Source organism: Carassius carassius, chromosome 46 (genome assembly GCF_963082965.1).
Source record: "Carassius carassius chromosome 46, fCarCar2.1, whole genome shotgun sequence".
In the NCBI taxonomy this organism is placed as follows: Eukaryota; Metazoa; Chordata; class Actinopteri; order Cypriniformes; family Cyprinidae; genus Carassius; species Carassius carassius.
Window position 1 is genome coordinate 12,988,772 of NC_081800.1, and position 20,069 is coordinate 13,008,840.

The 20,069-nt window shown below is 37.6% G+C and overlaps 2 protein-coding genes across 4 annotated transcripts in view; both read left to right on the forward strand.

Moving 5' to 3' along the window:
- LOC132129768 (filamin-A-like) overlaps positions 1–14,242 on the forward strand; it is a 45,464-nt gene extending 31,222 nt beyond the window's left edge. The window contains exons 29-47 of one of the 3 annotated variants that reach the window (XM_059541510.1): positions 2,744–2,767; positions 3,684–3,931; positions 5,215–5,295; positions 6,547–6,646; positions 6,728–6,868; positions 7,005–7,133; positions 7,329–7,502; positions 7,600–7,761; positions 7,864–8,067; positions 8,182–8,334; positions 8,527–8,649; positions 8,748–9,014; positions 9,196–9,333; positions 9,449–9,564; positions 11,816–11,948; positions 12,182–12,358; positions 12,445–12,663; positions 12,806–13,009; positions 13,129–14,242. In XM_059541510.1, the coding sequence (XP_059397493.1) occupies positions 2,744–2,767; positions 3,684–3,931; positions 5,215–5,295; positions 6,547–6,646; positions 6,728–6,868; positions 7,005–7,133; positions 7,329–7,502; positions 7,600–7,761; positions 7,864–8,067; positions 8,182–8,334; positions 8,527–8,649; positions 8,748–9,014; positions 9,196–9,333; positions 9,449–9,564; positions 11,816–11,948; positions 12,182–12,358; positions 12,445–12,663; positions 12,806–13,009; positions 13,129–13,313 (2,978 nt within the window). In that variant the 3' untranslated portion in view covers positions 13,314–14,242. The remainder of the gene's footprint in view (positions 1–2,743; positions 2,768–3,683; positions 3,932–5,214; positions 5,296–6,546; positions 6,647–6,727; positions 6,869–7,004; positions 7,134–7,328; positions 7,503–7,599; positions 7,762–7,863; positions 8,068–8,181; positions 8,335–8,526; positions 8,650–8,747; positions 9,015–9,195; positions 9,334–9,448; positions 9,565–11,815; positions 11,949–12,181; positions 12,359–12,444; positions 12,664–12,805; positions 13,010–13,128) is intronic. The other 2 variants (XM_059541511.1, XM_059541513.1) reach the window with 2 other exon arrangements.
- Positions 14,243–16,945: 2,703 nt separating this feature from the next.
- LOC132129371 (emerin-like) lies at positions 16,946–19,852 on the forward strand. Its single transcript, XM_059540944.1, has 8 exons — positions 16,946–17,088; positions 17,726–17,809; positions 18,053–18,148; positions 18,242–18,276; positions 18,359–18,393; positions 18,855–18,896; positions 18,990–19,046; positions 19,222–19,852. The coding sequence occupies exons 2-8, from the start codon at positions 17,728–17,730 to the stop codon at positions 19,445–19,447; spliced, it is 573 nt and encodes a 190-aa protein (XP_059396927.1). The 5' UTR covers positions 16,946–17,088; positions 17,726–17,727; the 3' UTR covers positions 19,448–19,852.
- The last annotated feature ends 217 nt before the right edge of the window (positions 19,853–20,069 follow it).

A 20,069-nucleotide genomic window follows, 5' to 3' on the forward strand; every position in this document is an offset into this window, starting at 1 on the left:
AAACTGAGAAAGTTTACAATTTTATGCACAAAATGAGCTCATTTCAATTTTGATTTCTGCTACAGGTCTCAAAATAGTTGGGACGGGGCATGTTTACCATGGTGTAGCATCTCCTTTTCTTTTCAAAACAGTTTGAAGACGTCTGGGCATTGAGGCTATGAGTTGCTTTTGGAATTTGGTCCCATTCTTGCCTTATATAGATTTCCAGCTGCTGAAGAGTTCGTGGTCGTCTTTGACGTATTTTTCGTTTAATGATGCGCCAAAAGTTCTCTATAGGTGAAAGATCTGGACTGCAGGCAGGCCAGGTTAGCACCCGGACTCTCCAAGATGAAGCCATGCTGTTGTTATAGCTGCAGTATGTGGTTTTGCATTGTCCTGCTGAAATAAACAAGGCCTTCCCTGAAATAGACGTTGTTTGGAGGGAAGCATATGTTGCTCTAAAACCTTTATATACCTTTCAGCATTCACAGAGCCTTCCAAAACATGCAAGCTGCCCATACCGTATGCACTTATGCACCCCCATACCATCAGAGATGCTGGCTTTTGAACTGAACGCTGATAACATGCTGGAAGGTCTCCCTCCTCTTTAGCCCGGAGGACACGGCGTCCGTGATTTCCAACAAGAATGTCAAATTTGGACTCGTCTGACCATAAAACACTATTCCACTTTGAAATAGTCCATTTTAAATGAGCCTTGGCCCACAGGACACGACGGCGCTTCTGGACCATGTTCACATATGGCTTCCTTTTTGCATGATAGAGCTTAAGTTGGCATCTGCTGATGGCACGGCGGATTGTGTTTAACGACAGTGGTTTCTGAAAGTATTCCTGGGCCCATTTAGTAATGTCATTGACACAATCATGCCGATGAGTGATGCAGTGTCGTCTGAGAGCCCGAAGACCACGGGCATCCAATAAAGGTCTCGGGCCTTGTCCCTTACGCACAGAGATTTCTCCAGTTTCTCTGAATCTTTTGATGATGTTATGCACTGTAGATGATGAGATTTGCAAAGCCTTTGCAATTTGACGTTGAGGAACATTGTTTTTAAAGTTTTCCACAATTTTTTTACGCAGTCTTTCACAGATTGGAGAGCCTCTGCCCATCTTTACTTCTGAGAGACTCTGCTTCTCTAAGACAAAGCTTTTATAGCTAATCATGTTACAGACCTGATATCAATTAACTTAATTAATCACTAGATGTTCTCCCAGCTGAATCTTTTCAAAACTGCTTGCTTTTTTAGCCATTTGTTGCCCCCGTGCCAACTTTTTTGAGACCTGTAGCAGGCATTAAATTTTAAATGAGCTAATTAAGTGGATAAAAGTGTAAAATTTCTCAGTTTAAACATTTGCTACGTTATCTATGTTCTATTGTGAATAAAATATTGGCTCATGTGATTTGAAATTCCTTTAGTTTTCATTTTATTAAAATTTAAAAAACGTCCCAACTTTTCCGGAATTCGGGTTGTAGAAAGAGAGCGAGAGAGACCGAGACACACAGACAGAGAGAGAGAGAGAGAGCTTGTGTGAATTAGGCTACCTCTGTGCGTCTCTAAACACTCTTCTGCTGCAGCGTCTGTAAACAGCGCTGTTATTACTCCGCTAGTGAGAAATGTCATGTGTAGCCTTTGAGTTGCTACACTATATAGGCTAACTGATCAAATCTGAAAACACCTTTTTGTACAAACTGCATGACCGTTATTACTGTTAACTATGCGAAGTGAAATGGAACTGAAATGCGGTCAAGAGAGCTGCCTGGAACTGCGTTCGCCATGGATTTCCCAGAAAATAATTGCACACTTCAGAACGTAAGTCAGCCAATCAGATTCAAGCATTCAACGGCCCTGTAGTATAAATTCATATAAACGCCGAATCCAATTGTATCGCGATTTGTTTGGCATCTCAGTCGATTTGTATAGTCACACAATTGAATTGTTTGATTTGATTGAATCATTTCTATAGCACATTTAAAAACAAGTTGTATATTATTTTTTTTCACAGGGCAGTAATATTGTTGCAATATTTATGTAGTATTTTTATTATATTTATATATATATATATATATATATATATATATATATATATATATTAGAATGTCAAAAAAATTTATGTGGAATGTCTGTAAAAACAACCCTTCAAATTATGGTTCACGCATCAAAAAAGTTTCAGATTAAAAAAATATAACCATTCAAATCATCTGAAAATTCCTGTATTTCTTACATGGTTTTCTTATCACAATAAAAGCTAAATTATTACAGTATCAGTTCTTCAAAATACTTGATTTTTTCTGCAATATAAGCCATACTGCATGATGTCCATATTATAGAAAGGAGAGGGTCAGTGTGCCTCTTTATTTACCCATTTCAGGTGTTTTAAGTTGTTCTGCCAGGGTGCACACTGAGTGGAGTGATCAAAATAAATTCTGTGGCCTGGGAGCCACTGGAAAATAAATGTTTTGATGACTCTCCACTCTGTTCTATGAACCACTTTCCCGTTTAATCTAAACCTCAGTGTTCAGGCTGGTTGTCACAAGGGAACAGATTTTTATCTTTTTGTGTAAAGTTTGTTCTGTGTACTGCTCCCATCTTCATCCCCCACCCAGAAACACACCTCCTGTTGTGCAGCGCTGCTCACATTCCCATCACTTCATTCCTCACTTCTGTTTGATCTCTTGCACACATTTTGTTGTATTTTGCCCTGATTGTTACTTTTTCACTTTTTCTCGCTCTGCTTCACGGTCTCTCAGTCTCAATCGGAGGTCACGGTTTGGGTAAGCGCTTTGAATAATGCTCTAGTCTTGTTATTCTGTACTGCATGCAGAATTGCACGGTGTCCGATTCTAAAGGCCTTACAATTTGCCATCCTATCCACTAATATTGCTAAGACTTAATTCATACTGTAGATAAGCTTGTGTTTCTGCCATTTCAAAATGACTGAAGTACAACAGCAAAGTAGTTGATGACTGCAGGTGACTAATGACTAACTTAACAGGTCTTTAAAATGCCTGTATGGTGGAATGGACATGTACTGATATTATTTAATTATTTCTTTTTTCTCAGCTTTGTACATTTCTTTTTGTATTCGTGATCACATTATTAAATGGACAACTCTGGAAATTGAGGTAGCAGACAAAAAGGATAGTGGATCTATCATTTTGAAGTCGCTGAAGCGGAACAGATGCCTAGATCAGTGCTTTCTCAACCTTTTTGACTCGGAGTCCCCCAAACCACAAAGGCGAAGATATTTTTGGTATTTTTAATGTAAAGATGACAACAGCTATTTATTGTCAAGATTTATGTTAAAACAAACAATTGTTTTTGTTGTTGAGCGAATCAGAAATTAATGTGTTCAATAAAAGCACATGATTTTTGTTGTAATATTTGATTTTAGGTTAAGGTTTGATTTTAAACATGATTATTTATTTATTAATCAAAGTCTTCCTGTGATCTCCTTGGAAATTTGCTGAGGTACTCATCTCTCTGGTTGAGAATCATTGGTCTAGATGAGAAGCAGACCTTTTTAAATGATTGATCCTAAATCTCTAAAGCTGTTGCCTTGACGCTCCAGACATTTTGCATCTAGTGCATGGTGGAATGTAACTTTGGAGAGATGGGTACTAAACTACCTAATAACAAAACATCTGCCTGCACGTTACCTGTTACTAAACCTTTCTTTGTATTCTGTAGGAGCTGGAGTTGGTCCAACTATTCAGATCGGAGAGCAGACGGTCATCACTGTGGATGCGAAGGCGGCTGGGAAGGGCAAGGTGACATGCACTGTGTGCACTCCAGATGGAGGCGAGGTGGATGTGGATGTTGTTGAAAATGAGGATGGAACGTTTGACATCTTCTACACAGCACCCCAGCCTGGCAAATACATCATCTGTGTACGCTTCGGTGGAGAGCTCATCCCCAACAGCCCCTTCCAAGTCACGGTACATATATGCCACACACATCCTGTGTTCATATGGAGCACTGTTTATTCATTTCAAATGTTGAACTCTCACAGACAAGCCTTTCCAGTGGGATAATGTGTTAAATATACCCTGTGAGCCTTTAGTGCAAAACTGTCATTATAATGTGAATGAATCCGTAGCTTACTATCATCCACATTCAATTTAAAGGATTAGTTCACCCAAAATTGAAATTGTCAACATGTTGTTCCAAAGCCATATGATTTTCTTTCCTCTAGGGTAACGGTTCTTGATCTTTAGACTCAAAGGCCCCTCATTGTCCAATAACAAAAAATTCAAAGCCCCCCCTCCCATATTTTCTCTTGTATTTCCTTTGTAATTATGACACTGCTGCTTGTTGTCAAACTTTGTTCACAGAAACCGGGAGTGATCATGTATTAAACTGAAGACAAATTTATTCTGTGATTTCTATAAGATTCAAGATACTGTGATTGTGTGTTTCTTAAAAAATAGATTAAGTTTGAAAGACCAGGCTTTTTCAAGCCAACAAAGTAAACTTCTAGCCTAAATGTTTTTCATTTTATGCAACATGTTTATAGCATGTTGCTAGCATGGTTTAATACTTCTCCTACCATGTTTTAGCATAATTAGAGATTTTACATTTATGTTTGAATGTTTACATTTGAATTTTGTCAGTTGGAGTTTGAACAATCTGTCAGTGTAGATCTATGAGATTTGAGAGATTTTGATCGCCGATTTAAGGAAAACTGTAAGTCTGATTAAATAGAAAAGATGCAGCATACAATATGAAGTCAGGGTCCTCAATACTGTTGCATTCGCACACAGTTTAGCTATTTACAGGAGTGATGACTATTCTGTAACCTATCTTACTACCATGCTGTTTTTTTGTGTGTGTTTGTTTAGCATTATTTTTTATTATATGTATATATATATATATATATATATATATATATATATATATATATATATATATATATATATATATATATATATATATATATATATATATATATATATATATATATATATATATAATTAATCTTAAATTAACAGTTGAATCACTGTGCAGAGGTTAATATCAGACATCATTTAGTGACATTTCAGCCAATTCCTAACACAAAAACTGGTTCTGGAAAAACATAAGGGTAAAAAATTGCACCATTTGAATGAACTGTTGTCTGGCAGGAATCTAGATCTCTTAAAGCGGGTTCCTGGTTGAGCAGCTTTGAACCAGAGGTGGTTATTGAAGGGATTTCATCTTTGATTCTGTTGCCCTGTCTCAGGCTTTGGAAGGTGACTTTCCTGACCAACTAATGCAGCAGACCCAGAACCTGCAGTACGTGCCCAACATGGGCCAGCCATGGGTACTGACACACCCCTCCTTCCTCCCCGTCTCCATCTCCTGCTCTGCTACTGACGAGTCCCCAATCGGTCTTATGTCCTTCCCTTTTTCACCTTCCTGTTTTTCTCTTCCTCCAGGTGTTGGGTTTATTTCACCTCATTTCCAATGATTCTGCCTTCATGTGGACTCTTGAATACATTTTCTTTGAAACCTAGAATGACCGCCATTTTGAAAAGCATAAATGTGGGGAATCTACATTTGAACAAAATGGCTGGTTGTTGTCGAGCTTATGCCTGTGTTTGACACTGTCATTGTCTTTTGTGTGGGCATTAGATGTTGTTTTTGTGCGTGGTACATCATCGGTGGTCACGTTATCACTTTTCTGCTTGGCTTTTTCTCCACCCCTTCTCCAGATTGGTCAATCACTGACTGATCCTGCAGTCTCTCATTAGTGTCATTCTCTCTCACAGTGTTGGTGGCTGCGTCAACATCCTCGTCATCCTCATCTCCATTATCATTTGGTTTTTGTTAAGGGAACTGTTGTCATGTCTGCTGTTTGTGCACTTCATCTCCCATTTTTGTTACATACAAAATTGTTATATACAAAATGTTTTTTTCTTGACATCAGAATCAATATACGCTACCGATAAAAGGTTTGGGGTCACTAAGATTTTTTTTTTTTGTATCATGGTTCCATAAAACATTAAGCAACTAAAACATCTTAACATTTAATAATAATATAAAATATTTAATAATAATATAAAATGTTTTTGATCACTAAATCAGCATATCAGAATGATTTCTGAAGGACCATGTGACACCGAAGACTGGAGTAATGATGCTGAAAATTCAGCTTCGCTATCATGAGAACAAACTACATTTTACTACATCTTTGATCAATTAAATCCAGCCTTGGTGAGCATAGGAGACTTCTTTCAAAAACATTTTAAAAAAATGATCAACCCCAAACTTTTTAACAGTAGTATATGTGGACATCAGCCATAATTTTATATTATCAGGATGATAGTTGAATATTATTCTTTGTCTGCCATTGATCATTTATCTTGAGTAGACTCATGACCTAGTAAATGAAATGTAAAGTGCAATTAAAGGTAATGAACAAACTAAGCAATTAGTAAATTCGGATAACTTGATGTAAACCTCAGAAACAAACCCATTATTTCTAGATCTTCAGGTTCTGATGTCTGTCTGAGTTCAGTGTCCATCTCCTGGTTGGGTTTGATCTGTCTGATTCCCCTCTCCTTTCTCACAGGCTACAGACAGACAGTTGGGCATGAACGGACTGGACGTAGCTGGACTGAGACCTTTCGACTTGGTTATTCCTTTCACCATCCAGAAAGGAGAAATTACAGGTATTCTACTCTACAAATCAATCAAATAGAAATGTCCTGATTTCTACAAGAAGATTCTTATGTGTACCCGATGCCTCAAAGGTGATGTAAGAATGCCTTCTGGAAAAGTGGCCAAGCCTGATATTACAGATAACAAGGACGGCACAGTCACAGTGAAATACGCCCCAACTGAGGCTGGCCTGCATGAGATGGACATCAAATACGACGGAATACACATCCCAGGTAAAAGAGCCGTTCTAGCCAGACTAACAATTAATGAGAATTAAATGCTTTAAAAGTTGTTTTTACAACACATTGATTCGGAATAAAAAAAAAAGTTTAAATGGTTAAATTCTGAATTCCTCCTCTTGTCTCTTAGGAAGTCCACTGCAATTCTATGTGGATTATGTCAACAGTGGTCATGTGACTGCCTATGGTCCTGGTCTAATTCATGGCATGGTTAATAAGCCTGCAGTCTTCACTGTTAACACCAAGGATGCTGGAGAGGGTACATATTGACCAATTTAGCTTTTTAATTTGTTGTTTTTGATTTTAGTGATCCAATTTATGTATTTTCTTATTTATTTAATTTATTTATTGCTTAAGCCATTAATTTAGAGTAGTAAGTAATGCCGCTGGCTTATAACAGATGACCTTAAATCAATTTGAATGGCCCAAAATGAAAAGCTTGTGTGTTCATTAGGTGGTCTGTCTCTGGCCATCGAGGGTCCGTCAAAGGCAGACATCAGCTGCACTGATAATCAGGATGGGACCTGCACGGTGTCTTACCTCCCTGTTCTTCCTGGTGACTACAACATCATTGTCAAGTACAATGACAAGCACATTCCCGGAAGCCCTTTCATGGCCAAGATCACAGGTGCTTTAAGAGCTGCTTTGATATTTAGATGGGGGCGAGATAATCAATTTATGTCCATTGTTTGAAGTGATGTCATCAACTCTGTGTTTGTCCACAGGCGATGACTCGATGCGCATGTCTCATCTGAAGGTGGGCTCAGCTGCGGACATCCCTCTAGACATCGGCGAGCTGGACCTCAGCCAGCTGAGCGCGTCTCTTACCACCCCCTCTGGCCGGGAGGAGCAGTGTCTGCTCAAGATGCTCAGGAATGGGCATGTGGGTAAGTGTTACAATGGAAGTGAAGTAAGTTAAGTAAGTGGAATGAAATGTGTGAAGTCTGCAGTTGTTCTAATCTGATTTATTTCTGGTGTCTTCTGTCAAGGTATCTCCTTTGTGCCCAAGGAAATTGGAGAGTATCTTGTTAACATTAAGAAAAATGGACGTCATATTCCTAATAGCCCAATCTCCGTCATGATCAAACAATCAGAGATTGGTGATGCCAGCCGCGTGCGTGTAACTGGTCAAGGCCTGAGTGAAGCCCGTACCTTTGAGCCTGCAGAATTTGTCATTGACACCAGAGATGCAGGTAATTAACATGTTCAAAAGCAAAAAAAATTGGATTCATTGTAATTTTATATATATTTTTTGTATTTATTTAATGTATTTATTTGTAGTTGTTTTTTATTGTATTTATTTTAAGGATATGGAGGACTCAGTTTGTCTATTGAGGGACCCAGTAAAGTAGATATCAACACTGAAGACCAGGAAGATGGCACCTGCAAAGTCACATATTGCCCCACAGAACCAGGAAATTACATAATTAACATCAGATTTGCAGACCAGCATGTTCCAGGTATTTATTAGCAGTGCTGTACTTTCAGAATGGCAGTTTTAGTTGGTCAGTTATTGATCTGATTAACCACTTCAGCTGTTATTTTGATTTTTTGAGAATTAGGCATATGCAATATTGGACCCACCGGTGGGTCCCCAGAGTTGATGTGGTTAAATTGACCTGTTAAAGTTCACCGTTATGCTCTTCCAACAGGAAGTGCTTTTAGCGTCAAAGTGACAGGAGAGGGTCGGATGAAGGAGAGCATCACCCGCAGAAGAAGAGCTGCATCTGTGGCCAATGTTGGCAGCCAGTGCGACCTCAGCCTGAAGATCCCCGGTAAGATTTGTGGGAAAAATATTAACCTAATCATTATTAACAATCCCCTTCTTTTAATGCACCTTCATCTGTTGCCCGTCTGTGCTTTTGATCCACAGAGATCAGCATCGCAGACATGACCGCTCAGGTGACCAGCCCATCTGGCAAAGTACACAAGGCAGAGATCATGGAGGGAGAAAACAACACATACTGCATTCGCTTTGTGCCCACGGAGATGGGTGTGCACACAGTCAGTGTGAAGTATCAAGGTCAGCATGTCCCTGGATCCCCCTTCCAGTTTACTGTGGGTCCTCTTGGAGAGGGAGGCGCCCATAAGGTCCGTGCTGGAGGCCCAGGATTAGAGAGAGCAGAAGCAGGTGTACCAGGTATGAGATGGCATGAACAACTTGAACCAAATGCTAAATCTGCGTTGTGATCTCTTTCACCTTCAAGTGGAAATTCAAGTTGTATGGAATCCGATTGAAAATAATGTATTTAACCCACAGAAATTCCCAGAACAATGATAAATGTGATCACCTCAATGCTTCATGCTTTCTCTATGTGCAGCTGAGTTCAGCATTTGGACCCGTGAAGCAGGAGCTGGTGGTCTGTCCATTGCGGTTGAGGGACCCAGCAAGGCAGAGATTGCTTTTGAAGACCGCAAGGATGGATCCAGCGGTGTCTCCTACATTGTCCAGGAGCCTGGTGAGGCTTTTCTTCTGGACTCTTCCTATATATAACACATTTACACTTCAGGAAGATTGTTCATTGTTATGGAAAGTTATAAGTATTTAAGCTGACTGGCCTCAATCCATTTCAGGTGATTATGAAGTATCTATCAGATTCAATGATGAGCACATCCCTGACAGTCCATTTGTGGTGCCTGTGGCCTCGCCATCTGATGACGCTCGCCGTCTCACTGTTGCCAGTCTTCAGGTGAGGCTTCGAGAAAGACAGACATTTGTCCACCCAAATAAAACCTCTAAGTCAACCCTTGGCACAGCAGCCACAATAACAGTGAAAACATTACTTCACATTAAGCAAATCTAACTTAGCTTCATGCAGAGGTGGGTAGTAACGAGTTACATTTACTTCGTTACATTTACTTGAGTAATTTTTTGGGGTAACATACTTTTCGGAGTATATTTAAAGATGGGTACTTTATACTCTTACTTGAGTAAATTTTTGGGGGAAAATCTGTACTTTTACTTCGTTACTGTGGGCGTCGCTCCTCTCGTTACTTTATCTTAATGCAATAAATGTTATAAATGCTTCAGTTTATTCCAAACGCGCCGTCTACTTTTCTCTTGGCAATGAGCGATGCCCATTCGCGAATGATTCATTCTTTTGAGTCAATTCTGTTCAAAGGCTTGATCAAACCAATTGGCAAACGAGTGAATTGGTTCATGAATCAGTTTGAATGAGTCGTTCAGTTCCCTGCCGCACGCGCTGAGCGAACTGAAGTGGTTCACTCAGAGTTGTAACGTTTAACATCAGCAGCGTTGAAAACGTGGCTGGAACTGCACTGAATTGAAAGCAAATCTGCAAAGGCTATTATTTGCTTGCAATGGAGATCCTTATTAGATGAACACCGCGTGTGCTGTCTACTGTTTAACAGGTAATAACTTGGGCTACATTCGATTACAGTACACAATACCACTGTGACATTAGTTTGTTGTACGTGTGGCTTATAACAGAGGAGAGTCAAGTTGAATGCAGTTTCCAAAAGACAAAAAATAGCCGATTAAGATTTTATTAATTTTAATACAATAACACCGGTGCTAGTACGTTCAGCAAGTCATATCATCGGCTGCTAAATTCAGATCTGTGATCGCTTGCTGGCGCTTAGCCAGAGACAGACGCGTTTTTACAGCACTGCGCATTATAACCAATCACACATGATTCTTTTGAGCTTATTAAAGCATTGGCCAATCAGAGGCGTTCAGATGAGTCATCGCTAAAATGCCGGTGCTTCCTTCACTCGCTCACTGGCTGAATACCTCTTTCTGGCGAATTCTCTCGTCAGAAACAACAAAGTGCAGATGTGTGTACGAATCTTTAATTAAGATATTGATTTCACAGTGTTAACAGTTTCAGTGATTTTAATGGGAGTTTCTGAGAGTGATTTAAATCTAGACTGTCAGTGAAAATTTTCTTTAATAATGTAAATGTTATTTGCTCTCTTTCTGAACAATGAAAGATTAGTAGCAATATTTATATCACATTAACTTTCAATGTTAAATTCACATTTAATATAAAGTCAGTCGTATTAAAAATATGTTATGGCATGACACCTATATCTGTTACTTAAGTAAACAGACAGGGTTTTATAATAAATTACATAAATTGGAGTAAAGGCTGATGAAATATATACATTTATACACACACACATACATTACATACATTTTATCTAAATAAAAATAGGCTCAGTATATATGACCCAAAGTAACTAGTAACTAACTACTTGAGTAGATTTTTTTATCCGATACTCTTTTACTCTTACTCAAGTAACTATTCAAGACTAGTACTTTTACTTTTACTTGAGTAAATATTTCTAGAAGTACTTTTACTTTAACTTGAGTACAGTTTTTGGGTACTCTACCCACCTCTGGCTTCATGTCATGGTACTGCCACAGGTACAGGAAAGGAGAGGTAAAAGTCATACACCACCACATACTCTCATATACATACATGCATGCATGCATTTGGTAGCTGCATAATAGGTACGTCATTTACTTCTTTCATTACTGATAAATTAAGTAAAATGTTGCATACACCAATCACAACAAAAGGTCCACACTTATCAGTTGCTGCTGTGTTAATGGGCTGTGCTGGGGTTTCTGGGATACTGAAGGACTGTTTGTATTTCTCGTGCCTTGTCCTAAAGGCTCCCAACAGCCCTACCACCAACGTGGATGGAAATGATAGGCTAAAGGGTTAAAGAGGGCAAAAGAGGCTCATTTGTCTTTCTGTTTTTTTACTTTAAACTATTTCCTTTTGTGAATTGCTGGGGGTGGAGGGCTTTCATTTTATAGGTCTCTCAAAGCCTCTCTCTTTAACCCTGTTAGCCTGAAGGTAAGAGATGTAGAGAGTCATATTAGGCGAGGGACTGTCGCATGTTTGTGGTGTCAGAGTATTACGTAGTTTTTGATCCTTGGTTGAGTGTGGCAGTGTCGTGTTAATGCAGGAGTCCGGATTAAAGGTGAACCAGCCAGCTTCTTTTGCTGTGAGCCTAAATGGGGCGAAGGGAGTCATCGATGCCAAAGTTCACAGCCCATCTGGAGCGCTTGAGGAATGTTGTGTTACAGAGATCGATGAAGGTAACAATAGCTTGATTTGATTGTGTTTTGCACTGTATGCCACACTTCAGCATTTACATATTTTTGGAAATGAAGCATCCAGGATAAAGATGAAGAGCCTAAAAAATGACTTAAATGATATTACTTTGATTACCTCAAGGCTACCATATGTAATGTTGGTGCCCAAATTAGCAAAAGTAGTTGTAATTCATCAATACCTTCAACTACTTTCCTCTTGCCGTCTTTCCTCACAGATAAGTATGCTGTGAGGTTCATCCCCAGGGAGAATGGCCTGTACCTGATAGATGTGAAATTCAATGGTTCTCACATCCCTGGAAGCCCCTTCAAGATCCGAGTTGGTGAAACTGGCCAAGCTGGAGACCCAGGAATGGTGTCTGCTTATGGAGCTGGTCTAGAAGGAGGCACCACTGGTACAAAGAGCTTTAGATATCATGTATAGTGTGATCTTTTATAGTTGTCAGTGTGTGCAACTAACCATACACCTCTACCTTCTCAGGATCTCCGTGTGAGTTCATTGTGAACACCAGTTCAGCTGGCCCAGGTGCTTTGGCAGTGACCATCGATGGACCTTCCAAGGTGAAGATGGACTGCCAGGAATGCCCAGAGGGCTACAAGGTCACCTACACGCCTATGGCACCTGGAAACTACCTAATTTCTATCAAATATGGTGGACCATACCATATTGTTGGCAGCCCATTCAAAGCTAAAATTACAGGTAAGAAAAAATGCTTAAGGTTTAGTTTTATAATAATAACTTGTGTAACAATTACAAACCATGTTTTATCTTACATTGTTTTTTTTGGTTTCGTTTGTCAACTTAAATGTTTTATTATTATTTCAAATGTGTCCTTTTGCAGGCTCCCGATTGGTCAATAGCCACAGCATGCATGAGACTTCATCAGTACTGGTTGACCCTGTGACCCGCAGCGTGACAAGCAGCCAGCAGGCAGCGCCAGGCCGGGGCAGCTCCGACGCCAGCCGTGTAGTTGCCAAGGGTCTGGGACTCAATAAGGGCTTCATAGGACAGAAGAACACTTTCAGTGTGGACTGTAGTAAAGCAGGTACAGACAAGAGATGGATGTCTTTGACCCATAAACCGAACTATTAAACATTCCTATCCATATCAAATGTTCCTGTTCAATGCACACGTTTGACTCTGTATTTCCATCTGTCCACTCAGGGAGGAACATGCTCCTGGTTGGAGTGGATGGGCCCAAAGTGCCCTGCGAAGAGATCTTGGTGAAACACTTGGGTAACCGTCTCTATAATGTGTCCTACCAGCTGAAGGAGAAAGGAGAGTACATCCTGGTGGTGAAATGGGGTGATGAGCACATTCCCGGGAGCCCGTATCACATCACTGTCTAATGGCTCTCCACCAAAACCTCCAACACCATCTGAGGCTCCTCCCAACATCAAATACATGAACACTGAAAACTTGCTTGTCCTCCTTCCTTTTTATGATCCTCTTATCCAGTATTTTCCTGCACCACTATTTAGCTTTCGAGTAAGAGGGGCATTTAAAAGAAGCACCTTGTCACTGTATGCCAGTCAGTTTTGGATCCTGTTACATTTGCTGCATTCTGCAATCTTTTAAATCAGAAGCTTTTGCTTTTGCTCTGTGTTTGGTCTGTAACTGATCCTGTCCTTTACACAGAGTAGCTGCTAGTATGTTTTGCCTGGTTTAGGAGACTGCTGTTCAAGTCATAATTGTACAGAGTAACCAATGCTAGTAGCACAAAAATATAGATGTGATTCAGCCACTTCTTTAACAAACTTGTTTTCATTTAACTTACCATAAGGTGAAGTGGTACTTAACCATAGACTGAATTAACACTGGTGCCAAAGCTCTGCGGGTCTGACCTTCTGAGTGTTTGAATATTTTTCAATCTACACAGCTGCATGTTACTTCCGTTTGACCATGAAGACATTCTTGAAAATGTCACTTCAGTGCCATTTAAAACTGGGATTGTGTGCCAAGTGATTTAGAAACCAAAGGGAAGTTGCATAGCGGAATAAAGATGATGACCGTGTCATGTGGCTGAAGGTGTAACGAAAGGGAGATTTTGATGCGTACTGCTTTAGTTATTGTTGGTTATGTAAAACACTTGTAAATCGTAACGTTTGGCAAAATGTCACTTTGCGCTCACTTTGTCAGCTCTTTAGCCCTTTGTGCTCCAATGTCAATGTATAATCAGTATTCCAGAATTTAACAAAAAAAATAGTCTAAAAAAAGTAAAGTTTTGATTTACAGTATTTTGATACACAATAAAGTTGTCTTAACTATTTTTCTGTCAGTCAATGTGTAGATGTTTTCATTTTCTCATATTCCACCCCCAGTTTGAAGTAAAATTTATTAATTTTGAGAACATCCAAGATTACCTTAAAGTCACCATGAAATCAAAATTGCCAATTCTTTTATGAAATATTGCAGTGTTTATTATAAATCATTAAGCCATGCATATTTATGTATTTATTATTATTTTTGTTCTCTGGTAATAAAAAAAAAATTAACTAAATTGAATAATACCAAGTTCAAGAAGGCATTTCATCCAGATACAAGCTACAGTTGGAAAGAAAAGATTACAGATTCAGTTTGTCAACGTAAAAATAAACCAATAATACTACTAAAAGACACCTACCATTAAAAAAACATGGCTTGATGAACACTGGCACAAAAAGTAAAATTACTACTGTATTTGCTTCGTTACTGATTCATCAAATCAGTTCGGGCTGCTAAATAAAGCTTTTGAGTAACTAAATCAGGTTGACCCCTGAGGCTGGCATGCAGCTGAGTCCAGATACTGTAGTCTACACAAGCAGCTGTACTCTGTCCATATAAGGAAGAGCCCAGTGTCATGACTACGGTTTCCAGGGCCCTGGATCTGTTTATTACTTCAGGCCCCTGTTGTGTTTACATTTACTTTGATTTATATAAATGTGGTGATTTGACTGATTTTTTCCACACCAAAAGAGATTTACATCGCTATCACTGCTTAGGCGATTTAAGGAAAGAGCTGCCCTTCAGAGAAGAGTAACAGTCAATTCTGTTATCGCTGTCTGTCCACGGCAACGCGAAAACAAACACAAACAGTTGGGGTTTTCCTATTTTCAAAAAGTCCTGGACTAGTTGTAATGTCGCCCTTCAGCGGCAGACAAGTGCACTGCTTGAAAAAAGATGGTTCTGTCATTATCAGGGTTTAAATTTATCCGGGGTCTGAGCCCCGGCACAATGACTCTGGGGCTCGACAGTAACAACTTACAAGTAAGATAAGTATGCGTATGCTGAGGTATAATATCAAAATGAAAAGTTTTCATATTTAAAATAGAGTTAGTAAGGCAACATCAGTCAACATATTCACCATTATGACTGTTTAAGTTCAATAAACCGTTCAATAAACAAAGGACAATAATATTACGTCACTTATATTTTATGCGGAACCACAGGCAGCGAATCACAGCAACCAGCTGATTCATCTGAGGAATGATTCTCTGTTCTGATCGAATCGGTTGAGTAAAGTTTCATTGGCCCATGTATAAACATCTGATGAATCTGCAGTTCGATCGAATCGTTTGGTTACTCAATTATTCAACGCTCACTGCTGGCGTTTTAATTTAGTTTAAAAGTATAATTTCCACAATCATTTCTTGTTCGTATATTCCAAACAAATATTTAAAACAATCTCATAACATCATTCTATGCCATTGTTTTTTTGTTTGTTTTTTTAGTGTAAATTATTTAATTTGATAACGTAGAGATAACAATAATCACACTATTACAATTAAATGTATAGATTAAATGTGACAATTAGAAATGAAAGATAATGTATTAATGAGGTTAGGGGGGAAATGCCCTTTTTAAAGGTTAAAAAATGCCCTTGGATTAAACATAAGAAAACACAGATTTATATGTCACAGTTGATAGAAAACTGATAAGAATATAGTTTAAGAATAAATCAAATTATATATATATATATCCAAAATAAAAGTTTTACGTAATATGCTTGTACTGTGTACATTTATTATGTATACAAAAATACACATGCATATATATATATATATATATATATATATATATATATATATATATATATATGCATGCATATAAATTTAAAAAGAATATGTTATATTTCTGTATTAAATATATTTATATATAATATAAATCATATACATTTATACATGTAAATATTTTAAATATATATATATATATATACTGTATGTGTGTGTATATATATATATATATGTACATAATAAATATACACAGTACACACAGATATATTACGTAAGCAATATATATATGTGATTAATCGTTTGAGACCACTAATAACACACACACACACACACACACACACACCCACACACACACACACACACACACACACATATATATATATATATATATATATATACACACATACACACACACACACATACACACACACAGACAAACAGACACACATAAGACCCAAACCATAGAGCCCCCCACAAGTCAAATCAAATCCAATTATTTGTGTGAGGAACAGATTGAATTTAGTTTAATTAATTATTCACAGAAAATCTTGACACAAATCTAATTTTTGCTTTGCATTCATGAGTAGGAATGAAGTCAGATATTTTGAGATTGTGTCTAAAATCAAGCTGGATCACACTGATTGTTCATGTAGCAGTATGGAGGGCAAAATTACTCAAAATTAAATAATTAAATAAATGTTGAAATATATAAATAAATCATTTATTACATAATAAAATATTTAAACACATAAATAAATGCATTAATAATATATATATATATATATATATATATATAAATATTAACTAATTTATTTATTTATTCAAATCATTTCTTAATTTATTTAGGTATTTATTTATTCATTTATGTATTTATTTAATAATTTATTTATCTGATCAAATGTACTGCAAAAATAATATAGTGAAATATTGTTACGATTTTAATTTTATTTATATTATATTATATTATATAATAAAAGGGAATTTATTACTATAATGGCAAAGCTGAATTTTCAGTCTTCAGTGTCGCGTGATCCTGAGCGCTGCAGGCGTGAGGAAGTGATGTGGGTCTCCTCCCTCAGCGCGACACGCCCAGCTCAGGAAAGCGCCTTTTAACGTCCTGGGATCGGTTCAGGTAATTCAATTATGACAACATTTTATTTTTAAATATAAAAACAGTATATTTATAGGCGAGAAAAAACACGAAACTTTTGTTACTGCTCACCCTTCTTTCCCAAGTCAAGCTAATCGCGGTGTTAAAGTGGAGTCAGTGGTTGCGTGTGCTAGCTCGATGCCAAGAAATCAGTTTCTCTCAACTTTTGTTCTCCTGAAAAAACGCTTTTGGTCTCCTTTTCTCCCAAATGTTTTTGCTTTAATTTGACAGAAGAAGTTCGCTTGATCTTTGCGTAGGACGTGTATTTTGTTCAGAGTACGTTAACGTTAACGTGACCCCTCTAAGTGTCCAGCTGTTGTTGTAGGCTGCACGTGTGACAATTAGCCCGAGATGTTATAGCAGTCTGACACTGTTTATTCTTATACAGTGCTGGTTTTTGTATCTCTCTATAAGAGATTGGGTTTGTTCTTTCAGACTCTCTTTAGAGATAAAATAAGTTTGGTTTTACGTTACGTTTCTCAGTGGGCCTACTAACACTAGTTACCTAACGTTACGTTACATGCTAGAACATTATTATGAGTCATCTCAGTGTGTGTGTGTGTGTGTGTGTGTTTTATTTTTGGCATCTTAAACATTTACGTAAAACCTGTTGTTGCAGTTATGTCCTCATTAAGTGGAAAATCTGATAAGGAGATCAGTCAGCTGCTGGATGAATATGGCATTAAACATGGACCCATAGTAGGTATGTGATAGAGCCTTTTAGTCTTTTAGAATAAGTTGTAACAATTTAAGTTAGTTATATAAAAAAAATTATTTAAAAATGTATGTAAAAACTATTTTTTATCTAAAACGTTTTAATTTAATCATTTTTTTGTTATTCATTCAATTTTAGCACTAGCTCGGGAAAGCATGTTAAAGTGTGTTTGTTTTTGTGTGACTCTGGGTAAAGTTGTGCTGTGATTTGGTGGCGGTTTTGTTTTTGCAGAATCCACACGGAAGCTCTATGAAAAGAAACTGAATGAAGGCATGGTCAAAAAAGATAAGCCTTCCTCTCCTAACAAGACGTACTACCGGGAAGAACGTAAGGCTTCTCTGAAGAAAAAAGACACAGTCTTTGACTTTCCCCATATTTAATGTAGAATTACACTTGTAAAATTTGCTTTTGTTTTCATAGAGGAGGAAGTTGAATATGTGACCTATCATCAGCCTGTGAGTAAAAACTGAGCTGAACTTGAAGGATTATATCATCAGACATGTAGTCTATAAATAAGACATTTTTCATATTCAGCAGCCACAATTGACCAGACACGAAGGATTTGGCGATGTGTAAGAACCATATTTTATTATGAGTATATTTTTTCTTAAAAAGTCTTACTGTGCCCTTCCACAACTTAATGTCTTGAATCAGAGCAGAAAGTCTTACATTTATAGTCATGGTATGAAATTTTGCATGTGTTGTTACTTGGTATTTTAATTTTCCAGTACAAATAACTAAATCAGGATACATCCATATTAAGTGAGTTTATGCTTAAAACAAGAAAAAATACAGTATGTTTCAAAAGTGTATGAAAACTTTTTCCATATTAAAATTTTTTTTTACAGGAATTGATTGGAAGTTGTATTTCCAAACGTTGAAGTTATACAAAATAATGACACAGAAAATAAAACCCTGATATTAAGCAGTAATCTGAGATCACAATCATAATGTCTGTTAAAATGTCTTGCTGAGATCACAAATATCCCTCTGATATGCTTACAGTAATTGTAAATGTGTGATCTCTCCCCAGCACAAGGAGGTCGAAGGTCACCGATGCAGATTTTGCCGACAAGTGAGATTCATTGATTCCCTTTTCCATCTCATTTTTTTTGCTTTAAAAGCGTTTTCAACTACATTTAACTGGATATCTGCTTTCTCTCCGCAGCATACGCAGGTCAAAGCTGACTGATTACAGAGATGACGACATAGGCTATACCAACGAGTGAGTTTTTATTTTAATAATATTATTTAACTCATTTTTATCTTATTATATAACTCATTATTATTTATCTTATTTTCGTCTTCTCTTGCAACATGTTACTACAATTTGGCTGTAATCCTGTAGTATAATAACCTCACTTGAAAATAATTAAATGTCCTTCATGTCTATTTTGAAGGCCCATGATCAGCCCAGCTCGCTCGTCCTATCAGAGCTCTTCTCGGGCAGGCCCTTCAGTCTCCACATCCATGCAGCGTGGTCCGTCCAGTCCAGAGAACAGCCGATCTGGAGGGGTGCTGGGCTGGCTTCATGTCTTGGCGTTTCTTATCATTGCTGCGTTTCTTTATTACGTGTACACATGTATGGAGCCTGCAGAGGAGACCCCCTTTAAAAGTGTTAAGTAGAGGAATGGAGAGGTTTTAAATATGTTCATCAGCCCCAACCTAAACTGATTCTGTACAAACACAACCATAAATATAGCCTAAGAGTTTAAGAAATAATATTCTGTATGAATACAGATAGTGAAGTTTAGTACCAGTTGTCTTACAATCATGAACTTGTGGATAATGCGTAAAGTTTTATTCAAATACTTGCTTTGTGCATTTTTATAATCTAACAGGTACAAATGTGGAAAAGAATAGAAAAGATAATTGGGGCATTTAAGTCTTTAAAGCTTATTTTCTTATGAATTGTATGTACGATCCTTTTGCTGTGTATTTAGGGCTTGTGTTCATGGGACATTCAGTGGAGCACTGTTTGCTAAACCATTTCAGTTCGCTCTTAATAAATTCCAGGTGCTGAATTTAAAACTCAAGAGTTATGACTAATAAAGTACGCAAGGATGTGCTAGTTTGTGAATAATAGTTACAGCTAAAGGCCATTGTTAGGCACAATGCAACAACCCTTTCAGCCAAGACTATTCACAATATAACAAGCTTTCAGTAACTCATTACTATTAGTGAAAATTATTAAGGATTAAATTGTATAAAAATGTTTTTTTAAACAGATTCATTCATTACTATCTTA

Excerpts from the sequence above, each read along its gene's own strand:
- LOC132129371 (XM_059540944.1), top strand. The coding sequence starts at position 17,728 with ATGTCCTCATTAAGTGGAAAATCTGATAAGGAGATCAGTCAGCTGCTG. Across the intron at positions 17,810-18,052 it reads TAAACATGGACCCATAGTAG|AATCCACACGGAAGCTCTAT; the intron begins GTATGTGATAGA and ends TTGTTTTTGCAG. Across the intron at positions 18,277-18,358 it reads ATGTGACCTATCATCAGCCT|CCACAATTGACCAGACACGA; the intron begins GTGAGTAAAAAC and ends CATATTCAGCAG.